Here is a 27,129-nt window from a genome sequence, read left to right as displayed (position 1 = left end):
GAGGGATGCTCGAGTTATCATCGACAGTGTCTCCTTGGGACTGGTCAAGGGCAGCACGATTGACTATGTCACGGAACTGATCGGAAGCCAGTTCGCCATCAAAGAAAATCCCCAAGCGAAAGGGAATGGATGTGGGTGCGGGGTTAGTTGGGAACCGATTCTGTAAGCATATATTGTACCATAGCATGTCCCACGTCCATACACCGTCGAACGAGCGAGCCGCTCATCTACGCCGCAGCACGATGCCGGGCATCCATTCGGTCATGTGACTTGTGGGGTCCGAGGTCGAGCCAGACCCCGCCTCCAGCCCCACATTGGAGTGAGGCATGAGCCAAGTCGCATCTGTACGTCCTAGAATTGTCGGCTCATACGTATGCAGACAAACCAAGGATGGCTCGCCCATGTAAGTTATGAATGATGCTAATTACAGTTCATAGAGTCCGGTGTTGATCTCCTTCCCGATGGAATGAAGGAAAAGTACGATGTGCTTGATGAAATCTTGGGCCAAGGCACTTTCGCCATCGTTAGAACATGTGTGGAGAAGGAAACAGGTGCAAAAAGAGCTGTGAAGATTATTGCAAGGAATCCGTTTAACTGCAAGGATGTTGGCGATGAATCGGAAGTGCTTCCAGCGCGAATGGCCCGTGATGAGGTACAGATCTTATCGAAGGTGGAACATCCCAATGTGATCCGACTATGGGACCTGTATGAAACCAACGAGGCATTATTTATCGTAATGGACCGATACACAGAAGAATTGTTCGGCTGTATCGTCCAACGAACAAGTTTTACCGAGGCGGATGCCCAGCGCGTGATGCGCCAGCTCCTGTCAGGCGTGGCCTACCTGCATGATTGTGAGATTGTGCACCGTGATCTCAAGCCAGAGAATATTCTCGTTGCTAATCGCAATGATATATTCGAAAAGATGGTCATCTCTGACTTTGGCCTCGCTCGTATCATGCCCCAAGAGAGACTGCTGCTCACATCGTGTGGGTCGCCTCAATATGTCGCCCCCGAAGTGCTGCTCGGCGTGGGTTATGACAAGTTGGTCGATATATGGTCGTGCGGGGTGATTGCCTATGCCCTGCTTGGCGGGTATACACCGTTCATGGCACCTGAACTGAGCGACATATTTGACAAAATTGTCCACTTCGATTACAAGTTCCATGAACCCTACTGGTGCACGCAATCTGAAGCAGCCAAAGACTTTATTCGACGGTGTCTATGCCATAAATCCGAGCGGATGACAGCCCATGAAGCCTTGATGCACCCTTGGTTGGTTCAACCGACGCAGCAGCCAGACCATCCGTCTCCCGAACTCAACCGCCCTACGCTTCCAGAAGAGCATTCACAAGCACCTCAGGCCAGCATTTTGTCTGCTCAGGTTGATGGACTGGAAGAGCTGCAGCGTATGCGCAAGCGCCTTCGTGCAGACTCGGATGCGAGCTTCTCCATCGTCGACGAATTTATTAAGCGGCTTCGGCATCAGCTAGACGAGTCACCAGCATCAGTGCCGGGAATGGGAGATGTGGATGCAAAGAGTAAAGCCTCTTTGCTGGAGAAGGATACAGGGGCGTTGGAAGACAAGAAGAATGACTCTAGTGCTTCTTCATACACACGGCACTATATCCGCGACTCCTCGTCCGATGTCACTCAGGATAGCAGTGCAAACACTATACAAATTCTGAACAAGTTACTGGAGCAATATCGAACTGGGAAACTGCCCGCCTACTCCCGCGTGGATCCTGAGGCTGAGTTGCGACCACAAGAAAGCCTCACTGTGACGAAGGCCCTCAAAGCTGTCCCGGCACTGTTTAACCAGGGTTTATCCATTGGCAGTGCTATTGTATCACATGTGATCTATGGACCTCCCAAAAAGTCATGGGGCGTGGAAATGTCGATTCTCACGCGCACCATCCGGGAGATTGCGGAGCGGCACAGTGGTTTAGCTACCATTCAAGGACTACAGAAGGGACTGGAATTACTGCGGTTTTTGCCGATCCCTGATGACGGTTTGATTACTCCTGTCACGTTCAAAGTCAAACGACGTAACTTGAAAGGCTTTTTAAAATCGGAAGACACACAAGAAACCGGTAAGCGGGAGCTGACAGGAGAATGGATTGTTGGTAAACACACCTGGCGTCGACTGCAAGCGGAATGGCAGAGCGGGAAACGATCGCGAACTGAGCGTGTGATTTTGTATGTGCATGGAGGTGCCTACTACGTTATGTCTGCGACAACACACCGGCCGATCACAATTGCCCTTAGCAAGTATTGTGAGTGCCGCGTCTTTTGCATCAACTACCGCTTGGCACCCGACACGGTATTTCCTGGTGCCCTGTTAGACTCTGTCTACGCCTACTTCCGCCTGACTGATGACCTACATATTCCTGCCAACAATATCGTGTTGGCAGCGGACAGTGCTGGGGCTGGTCTGGCGATCGCTTTGATGATGTATCTGCGAGACAATGCATACCCCTTGCCGAGCGGTGCGATTTTAATGAGCCCCTGGGTGGATTTGACACTTTCGTGCGACTCATGGGAGACCAACAAGGAATTTGACTACTTACCGCGGCCGGGCACAGGCGACCATATGAATCCGGTGAATGCTTATCTAGGGCCTAACATGAGCAAGTATCTCATGCATCCTTATGTGAGCCCACTATTCGGCGACATGCATGGCCTCCCACCAATGCTCATACAAACGGGCGATGCAGAGGTGCTGCGTGACGAGAATGTGCTTTTCGCCCACAAGTGCGCCCTGGTAGGTGTGCCTGTGCGCCATGAGATTTACGAAGACTGTGTGCACGTCTTCCAATTCTTTCTTTTCTTGGAGGCTAGCCGGAAAGCATTTCAGAGCATGCGGCACTTTATCCGCACAGCGCTGGATAAGAGACCAAAGCGCCGGGCGACCCTGGTCTCGGAGAACACTCGCGAACAACTCGACAGTGAAATGTCGGGTGCCAACCAAGAGCAACAGGCCCAGCCCGCTACACCGGGGTCGCCATCGTCACTCCAGTTCCGTGCTGAAGACCTGGATAACCTAGACAGCCCCCATCAGGTCTTGTCAGGGGTGCATCCAGAAACTGAAGAAGATACGGAAACGTGGGATTTGGACGGAGATGACGCAAGGGAACAGGACGAGCAAAACAAGGCTACCCTGACCCAGGAGCCGGAGTCCATCACCGAATAGCGTGGGTTGAATGGCAGTATACACTGCACACCTAGCAGCATCGGACAAGTATAGATATTACGGCAACTACTTCTGTGAAACAGACTCAGGCAGCGGCAGATCAGGGAGCTTGCCCTCATCGGCGTAGCGCTTACCGTAGAACGAGAGAACACCCACAGCACCACCGAGACCCGCACCACCCAAAAGACCATTAATGAGGCCGACGCGACGCAACAAGAGCGCAGGGAGTGTCAAGGCACCCACCACGGAGCCGATAAGGTGGAAGTCGTCACGGCGCATGCGCTCCTCCGAGGCCCGCACGCCGGCCACGCGGAATGCCAGCACAGGCGTTGTAAGCTGAATCGACTCGCCCCATCCGGCCGCAGCACCGATAGCGCCACCGAGAATAGGGACGACCCAGTTGTAGCTCGCAAGACCGCGCATCGAGAATCTACCCTTCCGGATTGATTGCAGAAGGTACAAGGGCGTAGCAGCCACAGCGGCCACTTGAACACCTGCATGTCAGCAAATTGCAGCGCGAGCATACCCTGAAGACCTCTGTGCGAAAGAAGGTACGCCTGGTCGTCCGTAATACCAGACATGTTGGAAAATGTAGGTGGAGAAACGGGACTATAGATCGCACGTCCCAATACGACGCTAGGTCCGTATCACGTGCATCAGATTGAGCTAGACCATATCGTACCAGTGCTAGGGACAGCGACTGTAGTCTCATCCGCAGGGAAGTCCCTAGGAGACGATATGATGGACTATATATTAAGTTTAGGTTACCAGAAGCTGCGTATGTTAGATAGATTTATCGTACACACTTTGCGAAGAGCCAAGAACACCGTCACCAGGGCGGCAAAGCTGGAACTGTCAGTTTCATAGGCGCAGACATACAAATAGCTGGTATATGCATTGGTGTTTAGGTCACTACTCTCCTTGCGCTTCGAGTGGGGCTTCAAATTCATAACAAGTGCACCTGAGAATAGTAGACCAAGCGCCGTCAAGTCAGGATACGGTGAAATGACAGCCATAGATGTCATGAGGCTACCATGTCAGAAATTACTCACAATGTTGTACATACGACATACTGCTAAGCATGGTCTCGTAGATGCTCACACGCTGTTCTTCTTCCCATGCTTTCGGGATCGTCAATGGCCGGATTGCAGCCACCATTCGAGGGTCTGATTTGTCCACACGCCGCTCAGACATGTAGAGTCGAAGACAAAGGGGGGAGGGAACTGTGGTCGAGTAGCGCAGCGGGCCCATTGAACGACCCACGGCGAACGCGTATTGCTTACAAAGCAAAGTACATCCGTGCTTCATAGCGCACGTCCTTTTACCATGGACATGTTGGCGTATCCGTCCAAGCTGTTCTTTGGCAGGGATACCTCCAAAGAAGAGTTTAAGACGTCTTTGGAAGCAGGTGTTCCGCGATTGTATACAGAGAGACATATTTCTGCCGCAGATCATCGCTTTTGGGCCCAATTTACGACCCTCTTTGACAGTGCAGAGGAGGTATTCACGACTCTTACTCTCGCAAAACTCCGAAGGGCAGCCACTGATGCTCCCGAAAATGTGGTTACTCTAGTCGAAGTGCTTACTATGCATTTGGAGAGCCTGGTGAATGATCCGAATTTTGCTCCTGTACCTCCGAACAACCCAGGTGGCTGGGGGGCTTTGTTCGCGAGCACAGCGCCACCTCGGCGCGTCGACGAAAGGGATCGTCAAAAAGAGGCGCTGAACTGCTGCAGAGTCCTTTCGCGCATCGTTCCTATATTATACGAATACCAGACATGCGTGAAAGAGGACACAGACATTGTTAACTTGGAACTTTCGGCTTTGTGGACGGCGAAGAAGCGCAACGGCGGTGTGCCATCGAGCAGCATGAAGAGATCAATTGTACGCGCCGATACCAAATCGTCCGAAGGAGACAACTCGATTGATGACCAGTTCATTCTGACAGACGGTAATGAAACAATGACTGATCCTTTACAAGACGGCACCACTGAACAGAATACCAATACGCAGGAACAGCCATGTACAGGCTATGTGCTGCTCATGACATTGATGGAGCTTCTTTTTTACTCTGGGTTTACAATGCCTTGGACAGAAGAGCAGTTTGTCTCCGCCGAGACCTCAGAAATCAGTCGTGTGCACTTCACAATCTGGGAGGCAGGTATCGGGAGTCCGGTGGACCTCAGCGGTGCAACTAGTGAGCATCTAAGCCGTCGCACGGAAGTCATGCGGTTGTTACTGGTGCTGTTTTCGAAGTCCATGTATATTGGGCCTGAAAAACTTATGGACACGGAGAAGCATGCGTTGAATTTTATCACAATGGAGTTGGACCGCCCCGTTGTGCTCTCATTCTTGTGCAGTCTGTTCAATACAGTTTCTAATAACCAACCGGACAGTTGGATGCCATTTTCGAACCACGGCCACCGCGGATCCTACCTGTCCATGTGCTTGCAGGTGCTAGCCGTGCTACTTCTACATGATACACCGCAAGATACAAACTTGTTCTTATTCTACACCAAAAAGCTGTACCGTGAGAATGACTTTGCTTTCTTGATGAACGGTTTTGAAAGATATTTCAAGAGCAGTATGGATGTGTCGCAGGGCCCATTCGAGACAAGAAATGTGGAATCTACGTTCGTAAAGACAGCGGAAGAGCATATCTCAGAGGTTCTTGTCATTTTGTGGGTCATGACACGTCACAATGATGCATTTCGAAATTTTGTGACAAAGAGTGCTCACTGGTGTACAAGGCTCCTGAGCTGGCTTCTGTTTGTGGCCCTTTCGAACAAGACCCATCTTCCAACATTGAGACAGGCGCAAATTTCCGTGTTTCTATTGCAGGATTTATCGGCAGAGAAGCGATTCGGAGAGAACCTCTCTATACCTGGCACCATGGACCATGTAACGCTTTCAGTGAGATTGGTTCGGCGCAGTGGTACTGTGGCGCTGGATTGCCTGATGGATGGGATCTACTTTTTGATCTTTACTAGTTCCGGACATCTTGCGCCCATATATTCGAATATGCTGCTCATTCTTTACAATACGGCACCTTATTGGAAGCACATGTCAGTGGTATCTGCCAGTCGCTTGGAACGTCTGCTTGAACAATTCACATCCCCAAAGTTCCTCTTGTCTAATCCATATCATCCAAAACTGCTAAGCTTACTTCTCGACACGTTTTCACGGGCTATACAGAGTCATCCAACGGAAAATGTGCAATTGCTCTACGTATTAGCGAGATCTGCTGGGTTGATTGAGCGTATGCGGTATTTCAACTTTGAAGACGCCATTCTCTCCATTCATGAAGCCTGGGAGCATGCCAAGAGAGAAGGCTCTAAGTTGAAGCAACTCCCGGAAACACCGCCCCCGCCCCAAACGCCGTCGAAGAATTCAGTTCTGCCGAAGCCAAATGAATCCGAACAGCCAAAGGAGAGGGTGGATATATCCCCAGTGATGACCAAAGCAAGTGATTTTGAAAATGCTACAGAGATACAGAGCAAAGATGGTCAGGACGAGCATCCTCTTGCGACGGACGAGCAGGAAGAGCATCAGGCCAAGGAGGTGAATAGCGTTGATGCCAAACCACTGGAGCTAAAAAGTGACGCCGAGGAACACCGCTTGCGATCAACGGCTCCCTCTCAATCAAATTCCCCGCCGACGGGTTCCACCCATACTACCAGTTCCAACGCAGACAGTACCATATCCGAACAGCCTCCTCATTCTCCCAACCTCAACCAAGAAAAACTCGAGTTGGCCCAATTAGTCGGCAAAGATGGTTTTGTTCCCACACATGAGTGGGTAGAATCATGGGTACACACACTTGATTTTACCGTTATAATGCCTATGTTGTCGCATCTGGTTCCTCGACTGAATGAATTTTGTGCAAATCCCAATGTGTCTCAGAGTGCGAACGCCCATGAACAGGTGTTGGCATTCTTGCGCGAAGAATCACAGTCGGAATGGCAGTTCCGTTCCGAGTTGTCTGATGCAGTGCCATTTCAATGGACCGAGCAGAGTTATATTTGGATACAAAGCTATATATGGGGTTTGGTGTTTAGCATCGGTTTGATACCCTTATCCATTTGGCTTGATACACGCACTGCTCTTTTTCAAGTTCAAATTGATTCGCCGCCAGAGAATTCAGTGAACGGGGCGATTGAAGCGGTAACAACATTGACGACGTCCATCCTGTCCCAACTTCCTTTCAGCACACCTTCAACATAGACATCCGCGCTAAGCTATAGCTTTCGAAGATTAAAACGCGCTGGCTATACGACTAATTGTGTCCGTTTTTATACAAGTGGAGGTGCAGCACTATAAATCAATTAGCAGCGCTTCCTCTTGCCTGGTTCCCTGCAAACTATCATTTCCAGGCTGGGCAGCATGTTCTGATGTGTCAGTCGCGTTCATATGAGGCGCTTGGGTATAGTTAAAATCTGGTAGAAATGGAGTAGGTCCGGCTGAACAGTCATGATGCGGTAATGGAGGCGACGATGGCACTTCCTGGCCTACAGGGACCGCAGGTAACGGATCTCCAGATTTGGACGAATGATCTAGAGTTGTGCCACTCGAATACGTAGCAAGAGGGGATGAAAACTGAGTGTCTAAGAGTTGATCATACATTCTTACAATGTCTGCCAATTTTTCATGCAGCGTTGAAAGTTCTCGTAAACGACGATGTCCGAAATCCAATTGACGCACCAGTCTTCCACGAGAAGCGGAGGCCTTATCTTGCATATTCTGGATAGGGAGAGGCAGCCCTTTCATAGGAACTGTCTGTTTCCACGCTGCTTCTGGGTAGGACACGGTCTGGGAAAAGGTAAGGATATTGTCGAGGTCCATTGTGTCAACCTCTAGCGTGCGTTGCGTATGCGTATGTGTCTTTGACTTGGTTGCAAGAGGCCTCAGAGTGGATGGCGTCGAAGGGCTCGTCATTACAGAGTCTCTTTTCTGCTGTTCATCCCACTCCTTCAAACTTGCGGCAATAGCAGCTGCCAGGTCGGGATCTTCCTCTGCATCACAACCCTCACCGCGCGCTGCGACTTGGCCGGAACTCTCAGTACGACTTTGGTTCTGTTCCTGCAGAGAAAGCGCAATAGCTCTAGCCAAATCACCATCCTGCTGTTCTTTGGAATTTTGTGTTGCAGCCGAAAGTGTGGCGGGAGGTGTCCATACAGTGGTAAAAGGTCCTTTTCGTTTTGCACAGCCATCACAAACACGGACAGGTTCCTGAATACTGTACCATGGTAGTGTCATATTCTTACTAGAGCATTTGTAACAAAAGACTCGCCCGCAGTTCCTGCAATGATGCTTGCGCAAAAATGTTCCAAATTCCGCACGACATCGAGTACAAACTGTGTTATCTTCCCATTCTGGGGCCACAGGCGTTTCAGTGAGCACACTAGCAGCAGCCACGGCATTGGGATCGGGGGGTGGAAATTCGTACCCTTGTTTTTCCAGCGAATGAACAACTTCCTTAATATAACCCAGTTCGTTCGGCCTTGCTTCGGCAAAGTATTTCCAATCTTGCAAGCATTGGAGTATTTTTGCTTTCACCGCAGGTGCCAAATTAGGTCGCTTGCGAAGCATGGAAGTCATAGTGTCCATGAATTCAGGAGACGCAATCTGTTCGAGGAACGAAGTACCACTGTTTTTAATGCATGCGTCTGATAGCTAAGTTATAAATAGGCCAATACGTACACCAAGAGCCAATATCTGCACGTTAGGGTTAGTGTGCTCAACGCGGGTCTTAAGTTCTTCCATGGCTTTAGGAGGTGTAACGGCTTTTGAGCGAATATAATCGCACACTTCAAGGTTAAGAGCCATATCCTCATGACCGGATGGTATCAGTGGCGAGGTAGCCTTCTCCACGAGTTCGTGGAATCCCATGCGCGAGGCTACCATGTCAATGAACCGTGCGGAGGTGGCGTGCGACTCACGTCGTTGCATTATCGTGTCACGTGCACCTTCTGTCGCCGATATTCGATATACACATATGATTGGTAGCAGGCCTTCCAAACACGTGTGCCGAAAACCGCGTTAGACGCTGGCAGACGAGTGCTCGCCGGCCGGGAGAGAAGTAACGAGTTGTGGCGACTTTTGTCCACACCTGACGACGACGACGAGGAGGAAGGGCCGGTGCCAATAAATCTCATTTATTGTGTCCTCCTTAGAGACATTCAGAATCTGCTTCTGTTGTCTTTTCGAGTGTCGTCGGCCACTTTCGTACTCCCACTGATCTGACCAGCGTCACTTCACTGTCGAGGCTGGATTTTGGTGTCTCTTGTACAACTAACGGTGTTTATCTGCTAGTACTTTTGGCTCATCCAGGATGATGGGTCATCAGTTTGCGCCATCCGTGGCACCAGTTCGACCCGTAAAGGAGGTGCAATTCGGCATTCTTAGTCCCGAGGAGATTGTGGGTGTTTGCGTGTGATGGAAGTGCTAATCTTTCGCAGCGTGCACTGTCAGTGTGTAAAATCGAGTTTCCTGAGGTGAAAGACGATGCTACAGGGAAGTACAAGGTGGGTGGTCTATCGGATCCTCGCCTGGGAACCATCGACAGGAATTACAAGTGCCAGACTTGTGGCGAGGGCCAAGCGGAATGCCCCGGTCACTTTGGTCACATTGATCTTGCACGTCCTGTATTTCATGTTGGTTTCTTGGGTAAGGTGAAGAAACTCCTGGAATGTGTTTGTGTCCACTGTGGTAAATTGAAGGCCGACCCTGTATGTATTCTCAGGAGTCTCCGCTGACGGCAGATCTCGGATCCTGTGTTCAAGAGTCTCCTTCAATCTACCCGTGCTAACCGCAAACGCCGCTTCCAGCGTGTTTGGGAATATTGTTCCAAGATCACCATCTGTGAAGCAGATGAAGGAAAGGACGAAGACGAGCTTGGTGATACGACGCAGCAGAAGATTGGACACGGTGGGTGTGGTCGCTTCCAGCCGGCTATTCGCAAAGAAGCTTTGAAGCTATTCTCTGTTTGGAAGCAAAGTAAGGATGAAGACGAGGATAGCGGAGGAATGGCGCAGTCAGAGAAGCGCCCTCTCCCGGCCTCAGAGGTACACACGATCCTGAAAAAGATCACTCCCGAGGATGTTGTCACGCTTGGTCTCTCCGAAGACTTTGCTCAACCTGACTGGATGGTTCTTACTGTGCTTCCTGTACCGCCGCCGCAGGTCCGTCCTGGCGTGACCGAATTCGGCAGTGGTATGGGCCAAGATGATCTGACCTACAAATTGGCAGATATTATCAAGGCCAGTGCCAACCTCCGGCGTATGGAGCAGGAGGGTGCACCGGCTCACATACTTAATGACTTTGCTGATCTGTTGCAGTATCATACTGCAACATACATGGACAACGATATTGCTGGTCTGCCGCAGTCTCTGCAATCATCTGGACGTCCTGTTAAGGCTATTCGTGCTCGTTTGAAGGGCAAGGAAGGCCGACTGCGTGGTAACCTTATGGGAAAGCGTGTGGACTTTTCTGCACGCACCGTTATTACAGGTGACCCGAATCTAGAGCTTGACCAAGTCGGTGTGCCCAAGAGCATTGCGCGCAACCTTACTTATCCAGAACGTGTTACTCCTTACAACCGTGCATACCTCTCCGATCTTGTGCGCAACGGACCTAATGAATACCCCGGTGCCCGCTATGTCATTCGTGACACAGGCGAGCGTATTGACTTGAAATACAATCGGCGTGGAGACATTGCTCTCCAGGCGGGATGGATTGTTGAACGCCATCTTAAGGATGGCGACTATGTTCTATTCAATCGCCAGCCTAGTTTACACAAAATGAGTATGATGGCCCATCGCGTAAAGCTCATGGACTATTCCACTTTTCGTCTTAATCTGAGTGTGACTCCACCTTACAATGCTGACTTCGATGGTGATGAAATGAATTTGCATGTGCCTCAGAGTGAAGAAGCCAGAGCAGAACTGGCGCAAATTGCCTGGGTACCGCGCCAGATTGTTTCTCCGCAGGCCAACAAGCCTGTAATGGGCATCGTTCAGGACACTTTGTGTGGTATTCGCAAGTTTACACTTCGCGACTGCCTGCTTGACTTCGATCAAGTCCAGAATGTGCTCATGTGGCTAACCGACTGGGACGGCATCGTGCCTCAGCCCTGCATTTTGAAGCCTAAGCCTTATTGGTCTGGCAAGCAGCTTCTGTCTATGTGTATCCCTAAGGGTATTAATGTCTTCTTGGGTGATGCAAAGGCGGCCGCCAACAATTTCTTAAAGGATGATGGCGTTCACATCGAAAACGGCGAAATCATGTATGGTGTGATCAACAAAAAGGTTGTTGGTTCATCTGCAGGTGGTCTAATCCACATCATTTTCCGGGAGCGTGGTCCTGTGGTATGCCGTGACTTTTTCAGTGGTGTGCAGCGCCTGGTGAACTTCTGGCTCCTTCACAATGGCTTTTCGATCGGCATTGGTGATACAGTAGCCGATAAAGCGACTACGGCCAACATCAATCAGACCATCGCCAAGGCGAAGGCAGACGTTATGGATCTGATCCAGGCTGCTCGTCATGACTGGCTGAAGGCAGACCCTGGTATGACGCTACGCGAATCTTTCGAGGCAAATGTAAACCGCATTCTAAACAAAGCTCGTGATGATGTGGGTTCGCATGCGGAGCAGAATCTGCCAGACTGGAACAATGTCAAGCAGATGGTAATCGCGGGTTCAAAGGGTTCTTTTATCAACATTTCGCAAATGTCTGCTTGTGTCGGTCAGCAGTCGGTGGAAGGCAAGCGTATTCCGTTCGGTTTCCGCCATCGGAGTCTGCCACATTTCACCAAAGACGACTTCACCCCCGAAAGTCGAGGCTTTGTTGAGAATTCGTATCTTCGAGGTCTTACAGCGCATGAATTCTTCTTCCATGCCATGGCTGGTCGTGAAGGTCTGATTGATACTGCTGTGAAAACAGCTGAAACTGGTTACATCCAGCGTCGTTTGGTGAAGGCTCTTGAGGATGTAACTATTTGCTATGATGGAACTGTACGCAACTCTACCAACAATGTAATTGAGTTTGCGTACGGTGAAGATGGTATTGATGGCGCCATGGTAGAGCGCCAAAAATTGATTACCCATGGATTGAACGACAAGGAGTTCCGTCGGCGCTTCAAAGTTGATCTCAGCCATGGTGGATTCAAAAAGGGTACCCTCCGCGCCGGCTTAGGCGACTGGTCGCCTGAGCTTGAGCAACTTCTAGACGAGGAGTTTGAGCAGCTTGAGCGGGACCGTATGCTATTGCGTACGGAAATCTTCCGTACAGACCGTGTCGATACTTATTTGCCGCTGAATATCGCACGTCTCGTTCTCAACGCACAACAGATTTTTCACATTGATCCGCGCCGTCCTAGTGATTTGTCGCCTTTTGAGATTGTGGAGGGACTTCAGCGTGTGTTGAACAATTTGGTGGTGATCCGAGGCAATGATCCTATCAGTCGGTCGATGCAGGAGAATGCGACCCTCTTATTTAAGATCCACATGCGCTCTTTCTTGTGCACTAAGCAAGTCATTGAAGTGCATCATCTCTCGCGTGAAGCATGGGAGTGGATTTTGGGTGAGATCGAGGGTCAGTTTGCTCGCAGTGTTGCGCAGCCTGGTGAAATGTGTGGCACCTTGGCAGCCCAGAGTATTGGTGAGCCGGCGACGCAGATGACGCTCAATACGTTCCATTATGCTGGTGTGTCCAGTAAAAATGTTACGCTTGGTGTGCCGCGTCTGAAGGAGATTATCAACTGCGCTGAGAACATCAAGACACCATCGGTGACTGTCTATTTGCATCCGAAGTATAGTGCCTCCTCTGAGTCAGCTAAGGTGATTCAGACGGCCCTGGCATACACTACGTTGCAGACTGTCACATCGGCTGTTGAGGTGTTCTATGACCCGGATCCTAGCTCCACGGTCATTCCTGAGGATCGAGACTTTGTCGATGCCTTCTTCGCAATTCCTGATGAGGAAGTGGAAGCAAGTCTGGAGCGTCAGTCCCCGTGGCTTTTGCGTCTTGTGCTTGATCGTGCCCAGATGCTGGACAAGAACCTGACCATGGCTGAGGTGGCGTCGAAGATCAGTGCCATGTTCGGTCGTGATATCTTTGTTATGCACTCAGAAGACAACGCCGAGGAACTGGTTCTGCGTATTCGAATTGTGGACAATGACCCTGACAAAGAAGTTCAGGGCGAAGAGGATGTGTTCCTCAAGAGTCTAGCACAGCAAATGCTTGCAGACATTGCTCTCAAGGGTGTGCCCGGTATTTCGAAGGTATTCATTGTGAAGCAAGACAAGTCCTCGCGTCGATTCGATCCTCAGACTGGTGAGTGGGATACGATCAAAGAGTATGTACTTGAGACGGATGGTACGAACCTCAAGGATGTGCTTGCGGTGGATGGTGTGGATGTCTCACGCACGATTTCTAACAATTGTGTTGAGGTGTTCCGTGTATTCGGCATCGAGGCCGCCCGTGGGTCGCTTCTAAAGGAGGTGCGCAACGTCATTGAATTTGATGGTTCGTACGTTAACTACCGCCATCTCGCACTCCTTGTCGATATTATGACTAGTCAGGGTACGCTCATGGCCATTACCCGACACGGTATAAACCGTACGAGCCAAGGCGCTCTTATGCGTTGCACGTTCGAAGAAACGGTGGAGATCTTAATGGAAGCCGCCTCGATGGGTGACATGGACGATTGCAAGGGTGTTGGCCAGAATATCTTGCTTGGCCAGATGGCGCCGATGGGCACAGGTGCCTTTGACCTGAATCTCGACGTGGACACACTCAAGGATGTCATTGTCAACCGCGACCAGTCGTATGCAAACCTGTGGGCTTCCAAGCTCGGTATGGACACCGATGACATGGGCGGCCGTACACCTGGTGGTATGACGCCTTATGATTCGAGCTCTCCCAATGTCGATGACTTCCGAGTGCAACAGCAGGCAATGTTCTCGCCCTTGGTTCAAGTGGGCGGTGATGAAGGAGGCTACAGCGACTACCTGAGCGCGGGACAGAGTCCGATGCGTACGCCTTTGGGTGCACAAAGTCCTGGTTATGGCTATGTGCCGACCTCCCCTGGCTATGTACCGACCAGTCCAGCGTACAACGCTACAAGTCCTGCAATGGGTGCCATGAGTCCATGGGTCGGTGCTGCTGGTGCTACGTCGCCGGCGTACTCGCCTACCTCGCCACGCATCTTTGCTGAAGCTACCTCGCCTGCCTACTCTCCAACGAGCCCGAGCTATTCGCCTTCGAGCCCGATGATTGGGGCCACGCATGTGCGTAGTGCGTACACATCGCGCATGTCGCCGGCCAGTCCTAGTTATTCGCCCACCAGTCCTGCCTACTCCCCAACGAGTCCTGCGTACTCTCCGACAAGTCCGGCGGGCCCTAGGGGTCGCCGCACAGCTGGTGCAGGCCCCAAGTACTCTCCGACGTCGCCGCAATATTCTCCGACATCGCCGCAGTATTCGCCTACGTCACCGCAGTACTCGCCGACATCGCCACAGTACTCGCCTACATCGCCGCAGTACTCGCCGACATCGCCGCAGTACTCGCCGACATCGCCGCAGTATTCGCCAACGTCGCCGCAGTACTCGCCGACATCGCCACAGTATTCGCCGACATCGCCGCAGTACTCGCCGACATCGCCACAGTACTCGCCCACGTCGCCACAGTACTCGCCCACGTCGCCACAATACTCTCCTACGTCGCCGCAGTACTCACCTGGTGGTGCGGGCGGTGCAGCAGGTGCTGCGTCGCCGCGTCGAAGCCGCATGACCAGTAAACCAACGTGGCAGCGTTGATGCTCGTAGCCTTGGTATCCCTATAGAAAAACAAAGTGTATGATGTGGAGTCTTTTTGCCTCGCAAGTTGCGTTGGTCGTGATGGAATGCGTGGGCTGTCGCTGGGCGAGATCCAGACGTTGACCATGCGGGAAAAGGCATTGTGTCGTCGTGGTATGTATGTGATATTCTGATATGTAGCGGGTCTGCATGATGCGGAGCAAATTATCATGCTCACGACGGCAGCGTTAGCGCGCGAGCTAAATGTGTCTGAGGCCCAGGCGAAAAATATTCGCCATATCATCGAACGCGCTATGGCGCCTCCTCATCCAAGTGCATGGGACATGCTTCATACGGATACCCTCTGCGTTCCAGGTACGCCCCATCAGGACGATGCGAGCCCGCATGTTTCATCGCCGGTGGCTTGGTGCACTCCACCTGCCCGGCCTCGTCCCTTGGCCGCCGCATGCGGCTTTCTCTCGAGTGGCAATGCCACTCTCGACAAGTACATGGGCGGTGGCTTTGCCAAAGGGATGGTGTCTGAACTAGTGGGCGAGAGCGCGTCTGGAAAAACACAGTTGATTTTATATACAACTGTGTGTACGGCGTTAGGACTTACGTTGGATGAGTCGCCAGCGCCCTACTCAGTCCTGTGTGGTGGTCCTGGGAGGGCCGTTGCGATAATTACGACGCACGGTCGTAGTGCTGCCCGTCATATGGTCCGGCGCATGGTGGACATAACGAGAAATTTGGTCCGCTCCTGGTACTTGCAGCATGTTGATCTCACTGGCGACGAAATGGACTCGCGCGTAGACATGGCTGTTGAAAAGGTACTTGCCAATGTCTTCCTTGCCTGTGCATTGACATTCGAGTCCGTTGAACATGTGTTGTGCTATACCCTACCTGGATTGATGACACGTATGCGCACTACGACCACCCTGACCATGCCCCTCATTGTGATCGACAGCATTCCGCCTCTGTTCCAAGAAGACGCCATGGATCCCGACCAGGAGATGGCGAAACACCACAGCGTAAGAGCTGCGCGCTTGCATGCCCTGGCACAGTGGCTCAAGCGCTTGGCCACTGGCACACCCACAGAGTCAGCTGCTGTCGTGGTGACAAATCATGTAAAGGATGCCTTTGCATCTGACACGGCGCTGGTCCGACATGCGCTGGCTCAAGCACATCTACCGCTTTCTAACCCTGACGCACCGTCTCAGTGCATTTCTGCTGAGGCACCGCCCGTGCCCTTTGGACTACAAGCGGCGCATTTCCAGGGGCTTTTAGCTTGTATACCCTCCGTTGCACCATTCCCCTCCGAGGCGAATTTGCCTGCGCTTAAGTCAGCACAGCTGGGTCTTGTATGGAGCAACTGCATCAATGCACGGTACTTGATGGCAGTCATGGCTGAACCCCACGGTATAGCTACGGCTAGCGCGCCACGACGATTTCGCACCGTATTTGCACCAACATGCCCGTCTGCGGCACCAGAGGTCGAATTCCTAGTAACACGTGCAGGAATTCACGCAAGTGCAGTGCAAGACTTGGATGGTACCTAGTTTGAACAAGTTGCTACGGAATAATGTGCATCCAAGGTACTTGAACACATCAGCGAAAGTCTATGAGCCAGACATAGACTATCTAACGCGTCTTGAGCTTCGTTGGGTCGGCAGGCGACCCGCTGCCGGACGCGGTGCCTGTGCGCGCAGAAGATGGAACGGACGAAGCCGGTTGGCCTTTGTTAATGCTGAGCACGGTGCTAGCATAACGTGTGACCAGGTCCATCAGCATCAAGTAGCCCTTGCGCACAGCTGGCGGGCATGATTCGTGCTGGGTGAGTTGGTCCAGCTCGCCACGGACATGCTGGAAGGCAGCCCGGGTAAAGCTGCTCATGTAGAAACGAAGGCGAAGGAAGTGGGCGTAGAGCAGTGGAGCGATCAGAGAGTTCCGGAAGAGAAGAGCGCCAATGAGTACGCGCACAAAGATCACTACTTCCGCATACGACACAAAGCGCATGGCGCGGTCGTAGTTTTCTTTCACCCACGACTGAATACCCTTCGACAAATTACCGCCCGCGGGTGTGGAAGTACCATCAGCTGCCTGGTTCGCAGGGATCATAGACGGTAGAATTGTTGTACGCGTGAAAGTAAGCAGATGGAACAAGGAAAACGTCACGTAAGGAATCAGCGTGAGGGCGATCGGCTGAATCCAGCACCAGTACATGGCAATGACAAGGTATTGCACATTTTCATCCATCAGCGCACGCTGTACATAAGCTCTGTCAGTGCGAGGCACGCCAAAACTCTTATAGATGACGACACCATAGCTGACAATTGCACCCAGGTAAGCGATGCGATACCAGAGTTCATAGCCAGCCCACGAGAACGTGGCGGCAGCAAACAGGTATCTCACGCCTGCCAAAAATGTGAGCAAGTGGCCTGCGGCCCATACGAGGTGCGGTGCACTAGCTTTCAGCTGCATGTCAGTGCCACCGAGACGCGTCATACCATCGTGGGATAGGTAGTCTAAGCCCGGCATCACTGCGCGCTTCGGGCAGCTCAACTAGGGATGACTAAACGTTCGGCCGAACACTAAGCCCGCCGCGACCGCTCGTACCATCGTCGTAGAAGCGCATCGCGAGGGCGCGCGGGCAGATCATCATGTCGCTGCCCTACACCCTTACGGATGTGTACGAAAAGGTGATGGGACCTACTATGTGGAACCATATGCAAGCACGGATGTCGGCTCGCTCGCGCGTGACAAATCTTGGCGTCGCCTTGCTTCTTGGCGCGCTGGCCCTGTCTTTGCTCTTTAATTTTCGTCGTCCCACCGTTTTCGTTGAGGTGCCGCGTGTCCTTGCTGCCAAGGACGATTGCAAAAAGAAGGACTTCCACATGCGCGATGCGCTTCCCAAATACCCAGGTGAGGATAAGCAACCTTTGCAACATTTGGTCATTGTCGCTGGCCATGCTATTTGGAGTACGTTGACATGTCATGATCTGACACACACAGAGGAAAATGATCCTGCATTCATGCTGAATGACTCGAGCTGGTTCCTTGAGCCGTACCAGCGGGACGGCGCAGTCAAGACGTTTATACAGCATATCAAAGAAGGGTATGTACTATGGCAGCTCATCATTCAGCGTCAAAATCGCGGCAGCCGACCCTACTAGTTTGCTTGTTTTTAGCGGCGGTCAGACACGCAACCAAGCTTGGTCTACCGAGGCTGAGTCGTATTACCGACTGGCTCTTCAGCTGCCACACGAGCTTCCGCGGTTCGCTAAGCTGGATGACGATTACTCTACTACAAAGCTTCCCTTCCAGCCTCTCAAGACAGGCATGGATATACCAACCCAGGAGACTGCTCCAAAGCTGGCCTCTGGTTCCCAGGGCATTGATCGCTCCTTGGACCTGAGCCGCCTTCGGATGACCACAGAAAACTTTGCCCTCGACAGTTTCCAGAACTTGCTCTTCAGCATTGCGCGTTTCTACGAATACACTAACAGGTATCCGGAACGTATCACGGTCGTCAGTTACGCCTTCAAGAAGAAGCGCTTTGTGGAATTACATGCGAAGGCATTGCGCTGGCCTACACGCTCGTCCATGATAGGCGGCACGAGCCGATTCACCTACGTCGGTATTGATGATGAGGGTAGCGAGCACAAGGCTCCGGAAGACAATGCGTATAAATCTTTTGAAGTCGATATGTATGGGTGCTGGGGTCGCTTGCAAGAGAAGCGCAAACGACGCAATGCCAACCGAAGACTTCCGCCTTATACAGCCACGGCGCCTCAGCTCGGGCTCCTTCTCGACTGGTGTCCAGAATACAATTCGCGCCTGCAGGGCCTATTCAATGGCTGGCTTCCATGGGATGAACGTGTCCTGAATGCAATGGGCCGCGGTGCACAGGCCATGCTCGAACAAAATGGCGGCAAACTACCTCAGGCCGAGTATTTGCCAGATGGGAAAAAGATCGTTTAGTAGCGCTGTACAGGTTTCCATATCCACAATCCCGTCAATAACATTACATGGGAAAGCAGCATGAGTGCAGAGGACTGCTGTGTAGATGGGAATACATTCCAGCACCATTCGAGCACCAAGGGGGCCACGATACTGGACGTGAGCAGAGTAAGCCACGTACGTGACAGGTATCGAGAAGGAACTCGTCCACGCTAACAGGGGCAGCTGGTGGGCATACCAGCTATAAAACTGGTAATGCAAACTTCGCGCACAGAGAATTCCAATCAAATTACTAGTAGCCAATGTCATGATGATATCTGCCGGTTAGACTCGTGACTTACAAAAGGGCGACATGGGCACTGAATCACCGCACCATCGCAGAGAGATCCACCGCCAACCTTGCCTAGATATACCAGTCCACTGACACAAACCAAATAGAAGAAGCAACAACAGGTGAAGACTCAGAAGCAAGTGCGAGAAAGAAGCGCTTAAGAATGTCTTTTCGTCCAGGAAGCGCCAGTTGACCGTCCATTCATATAAAAACACACGGGAGAAATCAAACGACCCTTTCAAGTATGCGAACGGATCATGAAGCAAAAAGGGCAGACCTAACAGCCCCTGTGTTCCGCCCACAATGATAACTAGCGAAACCACCGTGCGCCATGCGCCCCAAGCACGAAACAATACGACCATTAGGCCCGGCAAGTACAGCAATACATTCATTTTGACAGAAAGTGCAATTCTTCTGTTAGTATTTAAGCACGCACGAGTACGCGAAGCATGCAGCGCTCCATTTCCTGCAGCACAGCAAGTACATGCATATATACATGGCCAACATGGCCACAGGATCGTTGAACATGCGTAACATATAAATGGAATGCAAGCGCTTGGAGAGAACGAGGAACAGAAACAACACAGGCGGTGCACCAACCATATCATAGATGCGAGATACAACAAGACTGGTAGCAAGATATAGACCGCCAAACGCCAGCTGTGCTGGGAGCAGGTATGCCCCACTATCAGTCCATCGATCTAACACAGCAAAGATGTAAAGATGTCCTGCGGGATACACACACGGGCCTGAGCCTCCAGGCGGGTCAAGCGCATAGTACCGTCGTTCTCCCTCGAGAAACATGCGCGCCTGCGCCACGTAGGTACGAAAATCGATTTCTGTGACTGAGGTCAGACTCATCTGATATACACACAAGGTACATAAACAATAATCAAAGCGATTAAAATGCATTCTCCCAGAAGTGTAGCGGCAACAACCGGTACATATCCTTTCCTTGTGAAAAGGCACGTCCCTGTTAACGCCCGCAGCTTGTTCAACGGGCTGGACGCGATCATCATTGGCGCATGGTATGGCTAGGCGAAGCCCCCGATATTCCAGCCCCGATAATACACGTGCGTGATGGCCCTAAAGCACGCGCGGCGCACGCACGGTAGCCTACCGGCAGGCTGCCAGGTAGGTGGACTTATGACTCGACTCCATTTAACATTCCAGGTAGGCAAGTACTTGCTTGGTCCATGAGCCTGTTCTCTGTAGCATCTATATTATCCACTGGCATGCTACGAATATGAGCGAGAATAACACGCCCTTGCGAAGTGAAGACAACAGCACGACTGAGAGTCGCAGAGCAGCATATGACTTTTTTCTTCCTGAAGAAAGTGATAATGGTAACGCAGAATACAAGTATTACATCCTTCCTGCGACTGCTGACCGGTTTGATCGTCTTGTGACACAGTTACGGTGGCGACTCAACGAAGGTGATGGCTCATGCTTGTATGAAATTGGCGTACTTGATGATGGAACCCCAGAGGGTATCACAATGGATTGCTTGAGGGAAAGCTTGTCGTACTTGTGTGCCATGGCACAGGTGCTAGGTGCGCGAGTAACACTACGTCGCTTGCTCTACCGTAATGGCGCTTCTTTATACACTGTACAGAGCCGTGAAGAGGCTTACAGAGAGCTCCAACTGGATCGCGGATTACCGTATGCACCTGTAGTCCGATCCACTCCTCCTTCGGATATGCTACATATCGACTTGATACCAAGTCCTGGACGCACAACCGAACAGACCTTGGACAAGCACTTGACACATGCAGTTATTCAGAGCAGTGCTACTAGCAATTCTTCCTTACCGTCAGTCACTGACTGCACCGACGGCGGTAACAGCACGATCTCACATCATCGCCGCACCCTTCGACTAGCACGTTTCGAGGCCGCGATACGTGAAGGAGCTGGGTGCACACAGAGACAAGAATCCTACCGACATCACGGACCTCTTCGCCAGCCATGTCCATCTGATGGATTGGCCATCAAATGGTGTGCCGAGGTGGCTTTGCAACACGAGGGTTTCTTTGTAGATTATTTGTCTCTGCCTTGTTAGTGGCCCGATCCCGATTGCTTGCGTGTGGCTTACATTTCGGGCGACATCAGCATCTCCCTCCCAGCGTTCATCATGTCGATGAATGCTGTCAAAGTCGGCCCTAATCGGTATGTATTGACAGTCTTATCTCTATTAGGTCGACAAAAGGCGCAATAAAGCACAAGATATTGCCTGATGAACCATCATCGGTTTCACAAGGTGAGCCAGAGGGAGAACAACACCCCGATCTGGAATGGGACGATGACGCGGATGTTGATTCTGAAAACATGGCAGGGTTGCACAATATTCCCGAAGGCAATATGCGAAGAGACGCACTTCGACTGACGCGTAAGGCGCGCTCCCGCTTGCCCCGCGTGACTTCCTACAGCACAGCCACGTACGTTCTTGTTGACTCACGCAGATCATACAAGCTGCCTGAATTGATTCGCTGGCTTCAAGCTCGGACACAATCACATGAAACGAATGTTTTGCGCTTTGATGAATGTGTATATACGACGTACACTTACCAACACGTGGATGAGGCTAGGGGGTTGCCAAGTACGGCTCCATGGATCCTTCAGCAGGGTCGCCCACCTTTTCGATGGGAGGATACCGCTCCTAAAACTGGAGACTTGCTTGGAATACCAGAACTGAGCAATGACCCCACTTCTTCAAGTGAGCATGGCCTACAGACTATTAGCGAGGAGGGCGAGGACGACGGTTCTCGCCAAGCCGCTTCGACTACGCAAAGGACCTCTTCTACCCGGAAATCTACGATGGACAAATACGTCCCTGAGGTCTTCTTCATGGAATATGGAAGTACGTACACTGAACCAACGGCCAGCCGTGGTGATATGGGGCATGTCACAAACCGAAGAGAAAAGACTGCTTCGGGAGATTCGCAGGTTTGAGGTGGAACGCCTTGCCCACGAAGATATTGAGAGCGAAGACCTGAATTGGTACCTGGCAGATTACAGCCGGTGAGTACATTTGGCTGATGACAGCATATATAACGATGTCATCACTTTACGCCGCGGGTCAAGCTACATGACCAAGCTGTCGTTGTCACATGCTTTGGCTCAGTCCACCAAGATTAGCTTCTTTGAAAGTGTCATCGAGACTACCATCGATACAACGAAAGATATTCCACGCAGCATTGCCGAAAGCGGGAAAGTGGGTATGCCTCCTATGGACATTATGAAACACATTGGACATGTGCGTGATCGAACTGAGACTAACTTTGCTAGCTCTTCATTTTACGTATGAATATTCATCTCGTTGGGTCTGTCGTTGATTCTCCCGAGATATTCTGGTCTCAGCCTGATTTAGGTATGCACACTATATCTTCTGACATTTCGAGAACCATTGTACGCCGCCGCTAGGAGCTACCTGGAAATCCAACCACGCATCGACCTACTAAACATTCGCGTAGAAGTGCTTCAGGATATGCTTCAACTTTTGAAGGATCAGGTCACCTCAAGTCACTCAGAATGGCTTGAAATTATCGTTATTATTTTAATTGTCCTCGAGTATGTACAAGGTACTGACTGTGCGCAGAATTATTCTAGGCGTTGCAACCAGTATGTTTCATTTAGGCTTACATGCAGTGCTCGTTGATTTGTATTTCGGTTAGATGTCACCGGAACACGTGCTGTAGGTATTTTTATTTTAGGCCAGTGTGATTGGCATGCATCATCCATGCATTCTTACGTTATGGACAAACGGCTGGACGGTTCAATGTATATTGTCTTCATCCACGGTCACTAAAAATGACGGTGACCAAGGTAGACGACCTTTTTGATGGAATCAGCACACATTGTGGCTCAGCCCAGTTCTATGGATACCATGACCCGAATGTACATGTTTTGCTCATCTTTGTGTTCGGTATTTTTGCATTAGTATTCCTCTATTATTTTATTCGCCGTCACCCTCGCCTTGAATATGGTCTTATGATATTGTGGTGTGTTTGTATGTATCGCTATTACTGCTTAGTGCTAACAAAATACAGTGCAGGTCGCTTCCTTTGTTTTGCGACTTTATTCAGACATTAACTATGCGTTCATTGGCATAATGACTTACACTGTCGCCATTACTTTATCGTTGTATATTATGTACAGCTTGCACGTTCGTTGGACGCGCATAGCGGATACTTACTACGGACAAAACTGGTTTTACAAGGGCTGGGGTGGAATCACTGCCAGTGTCATCTTGACCATCATTTTCTTGGGCTGTATTGTCATTAGCGTCTGGGTTTCGTCTATCATGTGGCTTATTGCCTTCGCCCTTTACTTCATTCTTTGGATCATGATGATTGTTGCCCTTGTGAGGCACCGTCGTCACACTCCCTCCCACACGGAAAAAACTATTTACATGAGCATGATGGAGAAGAAGTACAATCTTGTACAGATCGCCACGAGCCACAAGCTAATTGACAATATGGCCGTCTTCCTTGTTGTGACAGCAGCCATTCAAATCGTGAAGCTCATTTTCTTGGTCCTTTGCTATGTGTTCATTCCTCTATTTTTCATTGCACCCTTGTATTACATGTTCTGTATCACCCCAGATCTTGCGTTTGCTATCTTCCTTGCAAACACCGAGACTGTGACCCTGTTCGAACCTTCACGTCATGTGCCCTCAGCTCGCAACGACATTGCTGGCTATGGTACCACTGGGATACCTTCTCATGAACGCTCTGATATGCCGGAATCCGCAAACCAACTCATGCAACCAGTTATGAACAGCGATCAAATGCCCTATGGCTCTGTTTACAATACCGGAACATATCCGCATGGACATGCGAGCGAAGTGGTTCCGGTGCGATCCGGTGCTCCTCCCCCCCTTGACTCAGAACCAACAGAGGTTACAGTCATGCCTGTTTAACGTGCTTGTTTATCATAATATCAACTTAAACAACTGATGGATAATATTAAACCTTGTGCATATTATGTGGATCGTCAAATCGTGTCACGCTTGGTCTGAAGTTGGCAATATCTAAGCATGCCAAGTGAAACCAATATGGTCGTTCTCCTGATCAAAACCGGAAGGGTGGGAGGGGCTACTTGGAAGAATGAGTTAAACACCAAGCATGTATCCATCTGTATGTTGCGTTGTCCAATAATGCTCATTTATGACATATTGCCAGTCTTTTGTATCCCAGTGAGTCTGTCTTGGTCCCGACTTGAAGTTTTCGCCAGCAAAGATGATGGTAATGCTCAGCTCCTGGTCGCCATGGGAAAGTCATGGCAGATTGCCCTGTACTTCCTCCCTAGTTACTATAGACAGTTTCTTCATTGCCCTCTCAACATGATGGAAGTTTCCTACTTTTTTGTGGTTCCAGGATCCACCACAGCCTTTACATTCACGCCGTTGATGAAAGCAGGAAAGACGTAGAAACCATAGACGCGGTTGATGTATTGCCGCTCCAAATCGTCTCGGTACATGCTCTCGTTAAGAACACCTAGGTCCAGTTTCGAGCAGTCTCCAGACTTGATAGTGGACTGGAAAACACCCCTCTTCACGGCCTTCTGGTCCACGAGATCTTAAAAGTGGGCTTGTAGGCTTTAGGCAAGGTTTGAATACCGGGAATCCCATTCTGCTGGTTTCGCCCCAACCNCCCCCACCTCACGAGATTATGAGAAAAGTTCTAGTGTGAATCATCAATCACAATATCTTGGCCTTTGAGACCAGCAGTGTCCAGAGTGTCAAGATAAATGGTACCCTTGGCTGCAATTCCATCCTCGTAAGGGGGTCTGAACATGACGTAAGTAGCTTTCAACGTGTTAGTCTTGCGGTAATTATACGCCACAGGGTCCAGTTGGGTGTCAGAAGAGTCGGTGTCAAACTGAATGTAGATTTCTTGATTTCCAAAAGACTTGTAACTAGGCTAATCTGCCTCCCCCCAACAGTCAAGAGATCCGACTCTTTCTTGTTGCACTTGGTGGCATGGTTCTGTTCAGCCGAAGAGGATGCTTCTTGTTGTGGTTCCTCTTGTGCGCAAAGAAAATAGAAGCATGCTTACGCGCTAACTGTCTTATTTCATTGCGGATTTTTTAATGTGTAAGAAAGGATTGATAAAGTCTCGGCGCGATAGGCTAAACGATAAAGGCTCCCCAAGCTAACCGAAGGTAACACTTGATGCTACCAAGGCTAAACGAAAATCTTGAGAAGGGGGGGGGGGGGGGTCCGGAGGACGAAGCAGGGGAGAGACCCTCATTATATCAATGTATGGTTCTTGTCGTGTCAATACCTAATGACAATTAATGGAAGACCGCATAGACCCGATATAGATCTTGTCAGTTGAGAACTAGCTTCATGTAAGTTCAGGTATCCTGATGCTACTGATAGCCCTTTATTAATTGAGATCGGTCTAATCAAAGGAATGATGCGTTTGAATTGGAAGCCTATTTAACGCGTCTTCGATTTAACATTAGAAACTTTTTCACAACAACTAAACACGCAAATTAACCAAGATCATAGTACTGCATAGCTCCTAGTTGACAGGAGCGTTGTTGACCTGGGCGGGGCAAATGGCCGTACCCCAGCCAATAAGGGTACCGAAGTATGAACCAAGGTGAGTAGTGATGACGTCCAAGGTAGGAAGCTGAGAAAGCTGACCGTTGATGTTTTCCTGACCCGGGTAGAATTTCCAGTGGCTCGAGCTAGCAGGGTTAATCCAAATCTGACCCGATGGGTGCTGGTAGCCGAACGCACGCGGCGGAACACGGCCAACAATGTCTTCACCATTGAAAACATAATACAGTTGGCCCTTCATTAGTTTGTCAACCGAGTTAGCCCAATGAACGTTGCCAACCCGGGGGAGACCGAAGAGAATCGCACGGTCAAGCATGTCATCCCAGATAGTCTTGACATGCACGGCTGCAATCTGAGAGATAGCCGCTCCAAGTGAGTGGCCAACGATTGTAATTTTGTTCTTATGGTACTTCTTAGTCATCTCTTTGATTCCACCAATGAGAGCGTCCATAAGGCCGAGGTAGGCATTCTGGAAACCTGTCTCCACAAGGGAGCCCGACTCAAGCTTGCTGCGGATCCGTTCGTCAGGTTCGTTCAACAAAAAGCTGAAGTCCTCTATCCATCCCTTGGTATCTGTGGCTGATGTGCCCTGAATGGCAAGGACAAGCCCGAAGCTCTTAGAAAGAATGATCGTGCCACGCTGATTGATCCAGCCGTCACCGGTAGTCCAAACAATCTCACCGTCGCCGACCTTTGTGCCAATCTTCTGATCCCAGCAGTAGGGCTGTTGCGCGAAAGCAGCAGCCATCTGAAGATCGTCAACCTTAATAGGAAGGTTTTGAGGGGCAGCATGGGAGGTAGGGGCGTCAACGAACTTGTCATTCTTAGCCTTCTCAGCCAAGATCATAGTATGATTCTTGTGAGGTGCTGCTGCCACGATAGTGGCAGCAGCGATGAAAGCAAAAAGACTTGTGAAGAACCGCATGAAGACCAAGTATGGGTGGACGGGGGGGGGGTGCGCACACTCTTTAAATATTCAACATCTGACAACCTTGGGCTGCAGAATAACTTGGGGATGACGAACTCAGCATGGTAATGCGGTAAAGGATCGCGTTGAACCAATTATAACGGGGAAATGGCATTGCTCTTAATATAGTTTCTTGATCGAGATCTGATATCGCTTGGCGTTGAAAATCACATTGGGGTTGTGGAGAAGTCCTGCCAATGAGATAAACGTATATGACAAATCAGAAAAGACATCCTATCTACGGGGTCTGTGAATGGATCTTTCCCCGCATGTGTGATGACTAGCTGAACATTTCATTTTTATTTTTAAATATCC

The 27,129-nt window shown here is 50.5% G+C and overlaps 9 protein-coding genes across 9 annotated transcripts; 4 read left to right on the top strand and 5 right to left on the bottom strand.

Moving 5' to 3' along the window:
• Nucleotides 1-466: 466 nt before the first annotated feature.
• MSY001_3025 (uncharacterized protein) lies at nt 467-3,193 on the top strand (the record flags this gene model as incomplete). The annotated part of the gene is made up of 1 exon (XM_018884912.1): nt 467-3,193. The coding sequence occupies one exon, from the start codon at nt 467-469 to the stop codon at nt 3,191-3,193; it is 2,727 nt and encodes a 908-aa protein (XP_018741524.1).
• Nucleotides 3,194-3,259: 66 nt separating this feature from the next.
• On the bottom strand, nt 3,260-3,774 carry MSY001_3024 (uncharacterized protein; the record flags this gene model as incomplete). The annotated part of the gene is made up of 2 exons (XM_018884911.1): nt 3,260-3,687; nt 3,720-3,774. 2 exons carry the CDS (start codon nt 3,772-3,774, stop codon nt 3,260-3,262), a joined length of 483 nt encoding a protein of 160 aa, XP_018741523.1.
• Nucleotides 3,775-7,507: 3,733 nt separating this feature from the next.
• MSY001_3023 (uncharacterized protein) lies at nt 7,508-8,128 on the bottom strand (the record flags this gene model as incomplete). The annotated part of the gene is made up of 2 exons (XM_018884910.1): nt 7,508-7,789; nt 7,895-8,128. The coding sequence occupies 2 exons, from the start codon at nt 8,126-8,128 to the stop codon at nt 7,508-7,510; spliced, it is 516 nt and encodes a 171-aa protein (XP_018741522.1).
• Nucleotides 8,129-9,527: 1,399 nt separating this feature from the next.
• Nucleotides 9,528-14,338, top strand: MSY001_3022 (uncharacterized protein; the record flags this gene model as incomplete). Its single annotated transcript, XM_018884908.1, is given in 4 exon segments — nt 9,528-9,617; nt 9,652-9,921; nt 9,955-14,286; nt 14,303-14,338. The coding sequence occupies 4 exon segments, from the start codon at nt 9,528-9,530 to the stop codon at nt 14,336-14,338; spliced, it is 4,728 nt and encodes a 1,575-aa protein (XP_018741521.1).
• A 2,291-nt stretch (nt 14,339-16,629) lies between these two features.
• MSY001_3021 (uncharacterized protein) lies at nt 16,630-17,526 on the bottom strand (the record flags this gene model as incomplete). The annotated part of the gene is made up of 1 exon (XM_018884907.1): nt 16,630-17,526. One exon carries the CDS (start codon nt 17,524-17,526, stop codon nt 16,630-16,632), a length of 897 nt encoding a protein of 298 aa, XP_018741520.1.
• A 122-nt stretch (nt 17,527-17,648) lies between these two features.
• On the top strand, nt 17,649-18,969 carry MSY001_3020 (uncharacterized protein; the record flags this gene model as incomplete). Its single annotated transcript, XM_018884906.1, has 2 exons — nt 17,649-18,103; nt 18,132-18,969. The coding sequence occupies 2 exons, from the start codon at nt 17,649-17,651 to the stop codon at nt 18,967-18,969; spliced, it is 1,293 nt and encodes a 430-aa protein (XP_018741519.1).
• Nucleotides 18,970-19,272: 303 nt separating this feature from the next.
• Nucleotides 19,273-20,140, bottom strand: ALG3 (Alpha-1,3-mannosyltransferase-like protein; the record flags this gene model as incomplete). The annotated part of the gene is made up of 2 exons (XM_018884905.1): nt 19,273-19,693; nt 19,716-20,140. 2 exons carry the CDS (start codon nt 20,138-20,140, stop codon nt 19,273-19,275), a joined length of 846 nt encoding a protein of 281 aa, XP_018741518.1.
• Nucleotides 20,141-22,130: 1,990 nt separating this feature from the next.
• On the top strand, nt 22,131-22,737 carry MSY001_3018 (uncharacterized protein; the record flags this gene model as incomplete). The annotated part of the gene is made up of 3 exons (XM_018884904.1): nt 22,131-22,297; nt 22,361-22,577; nt 22,678-22,737. The coding sequence occupies 3 exons, from the start codon at nt 22,131-22,133 to the stop codon at nt 22,735-22,737; spliced, it is 444 nt and encodes a 147-aa protein (XP_018741517.1).
• A 3,069-nt stretch (nt 22,738-25,806) lies between these two features.
• MSY001_3017 (uncharacterized protein) lies at nt 25,807-26,772 on the bottom strand (the record flags this gene model as incomplete). The annotated part of the gene is made up of 1 exon (XM_018884903.1): nt 25,807-26,772. One exon carries the CDS (start codon nt 26,770-26,772, stop codon nt 25,807-25,809), a length of 966 nt encoding a protein of 321 aa, XP_018741516.1.
• Between the last annotated feature and the right edge of the window lie 357 nt (nt 26,773-27,129).

This window comes from Malassezia sympodialis, genomic scaffold, assembly GCF_000349305.1.
Source record: "Malassezia sympodialis ATCC 42132 genomic scaffold, msy_sf_17, whole genome shotgun sequence".
NCBI lineage: Eukaryota > Fungi > Basidiomycota > Malasseziomycetes > Malasseziales > Malasseziaceae > Malassezia > Malassezia sympodialis.
Note: the sequence above shows the minus strand (reverse complement) of the source record. Positions and strands in the feature narration are given on the sequence as shown.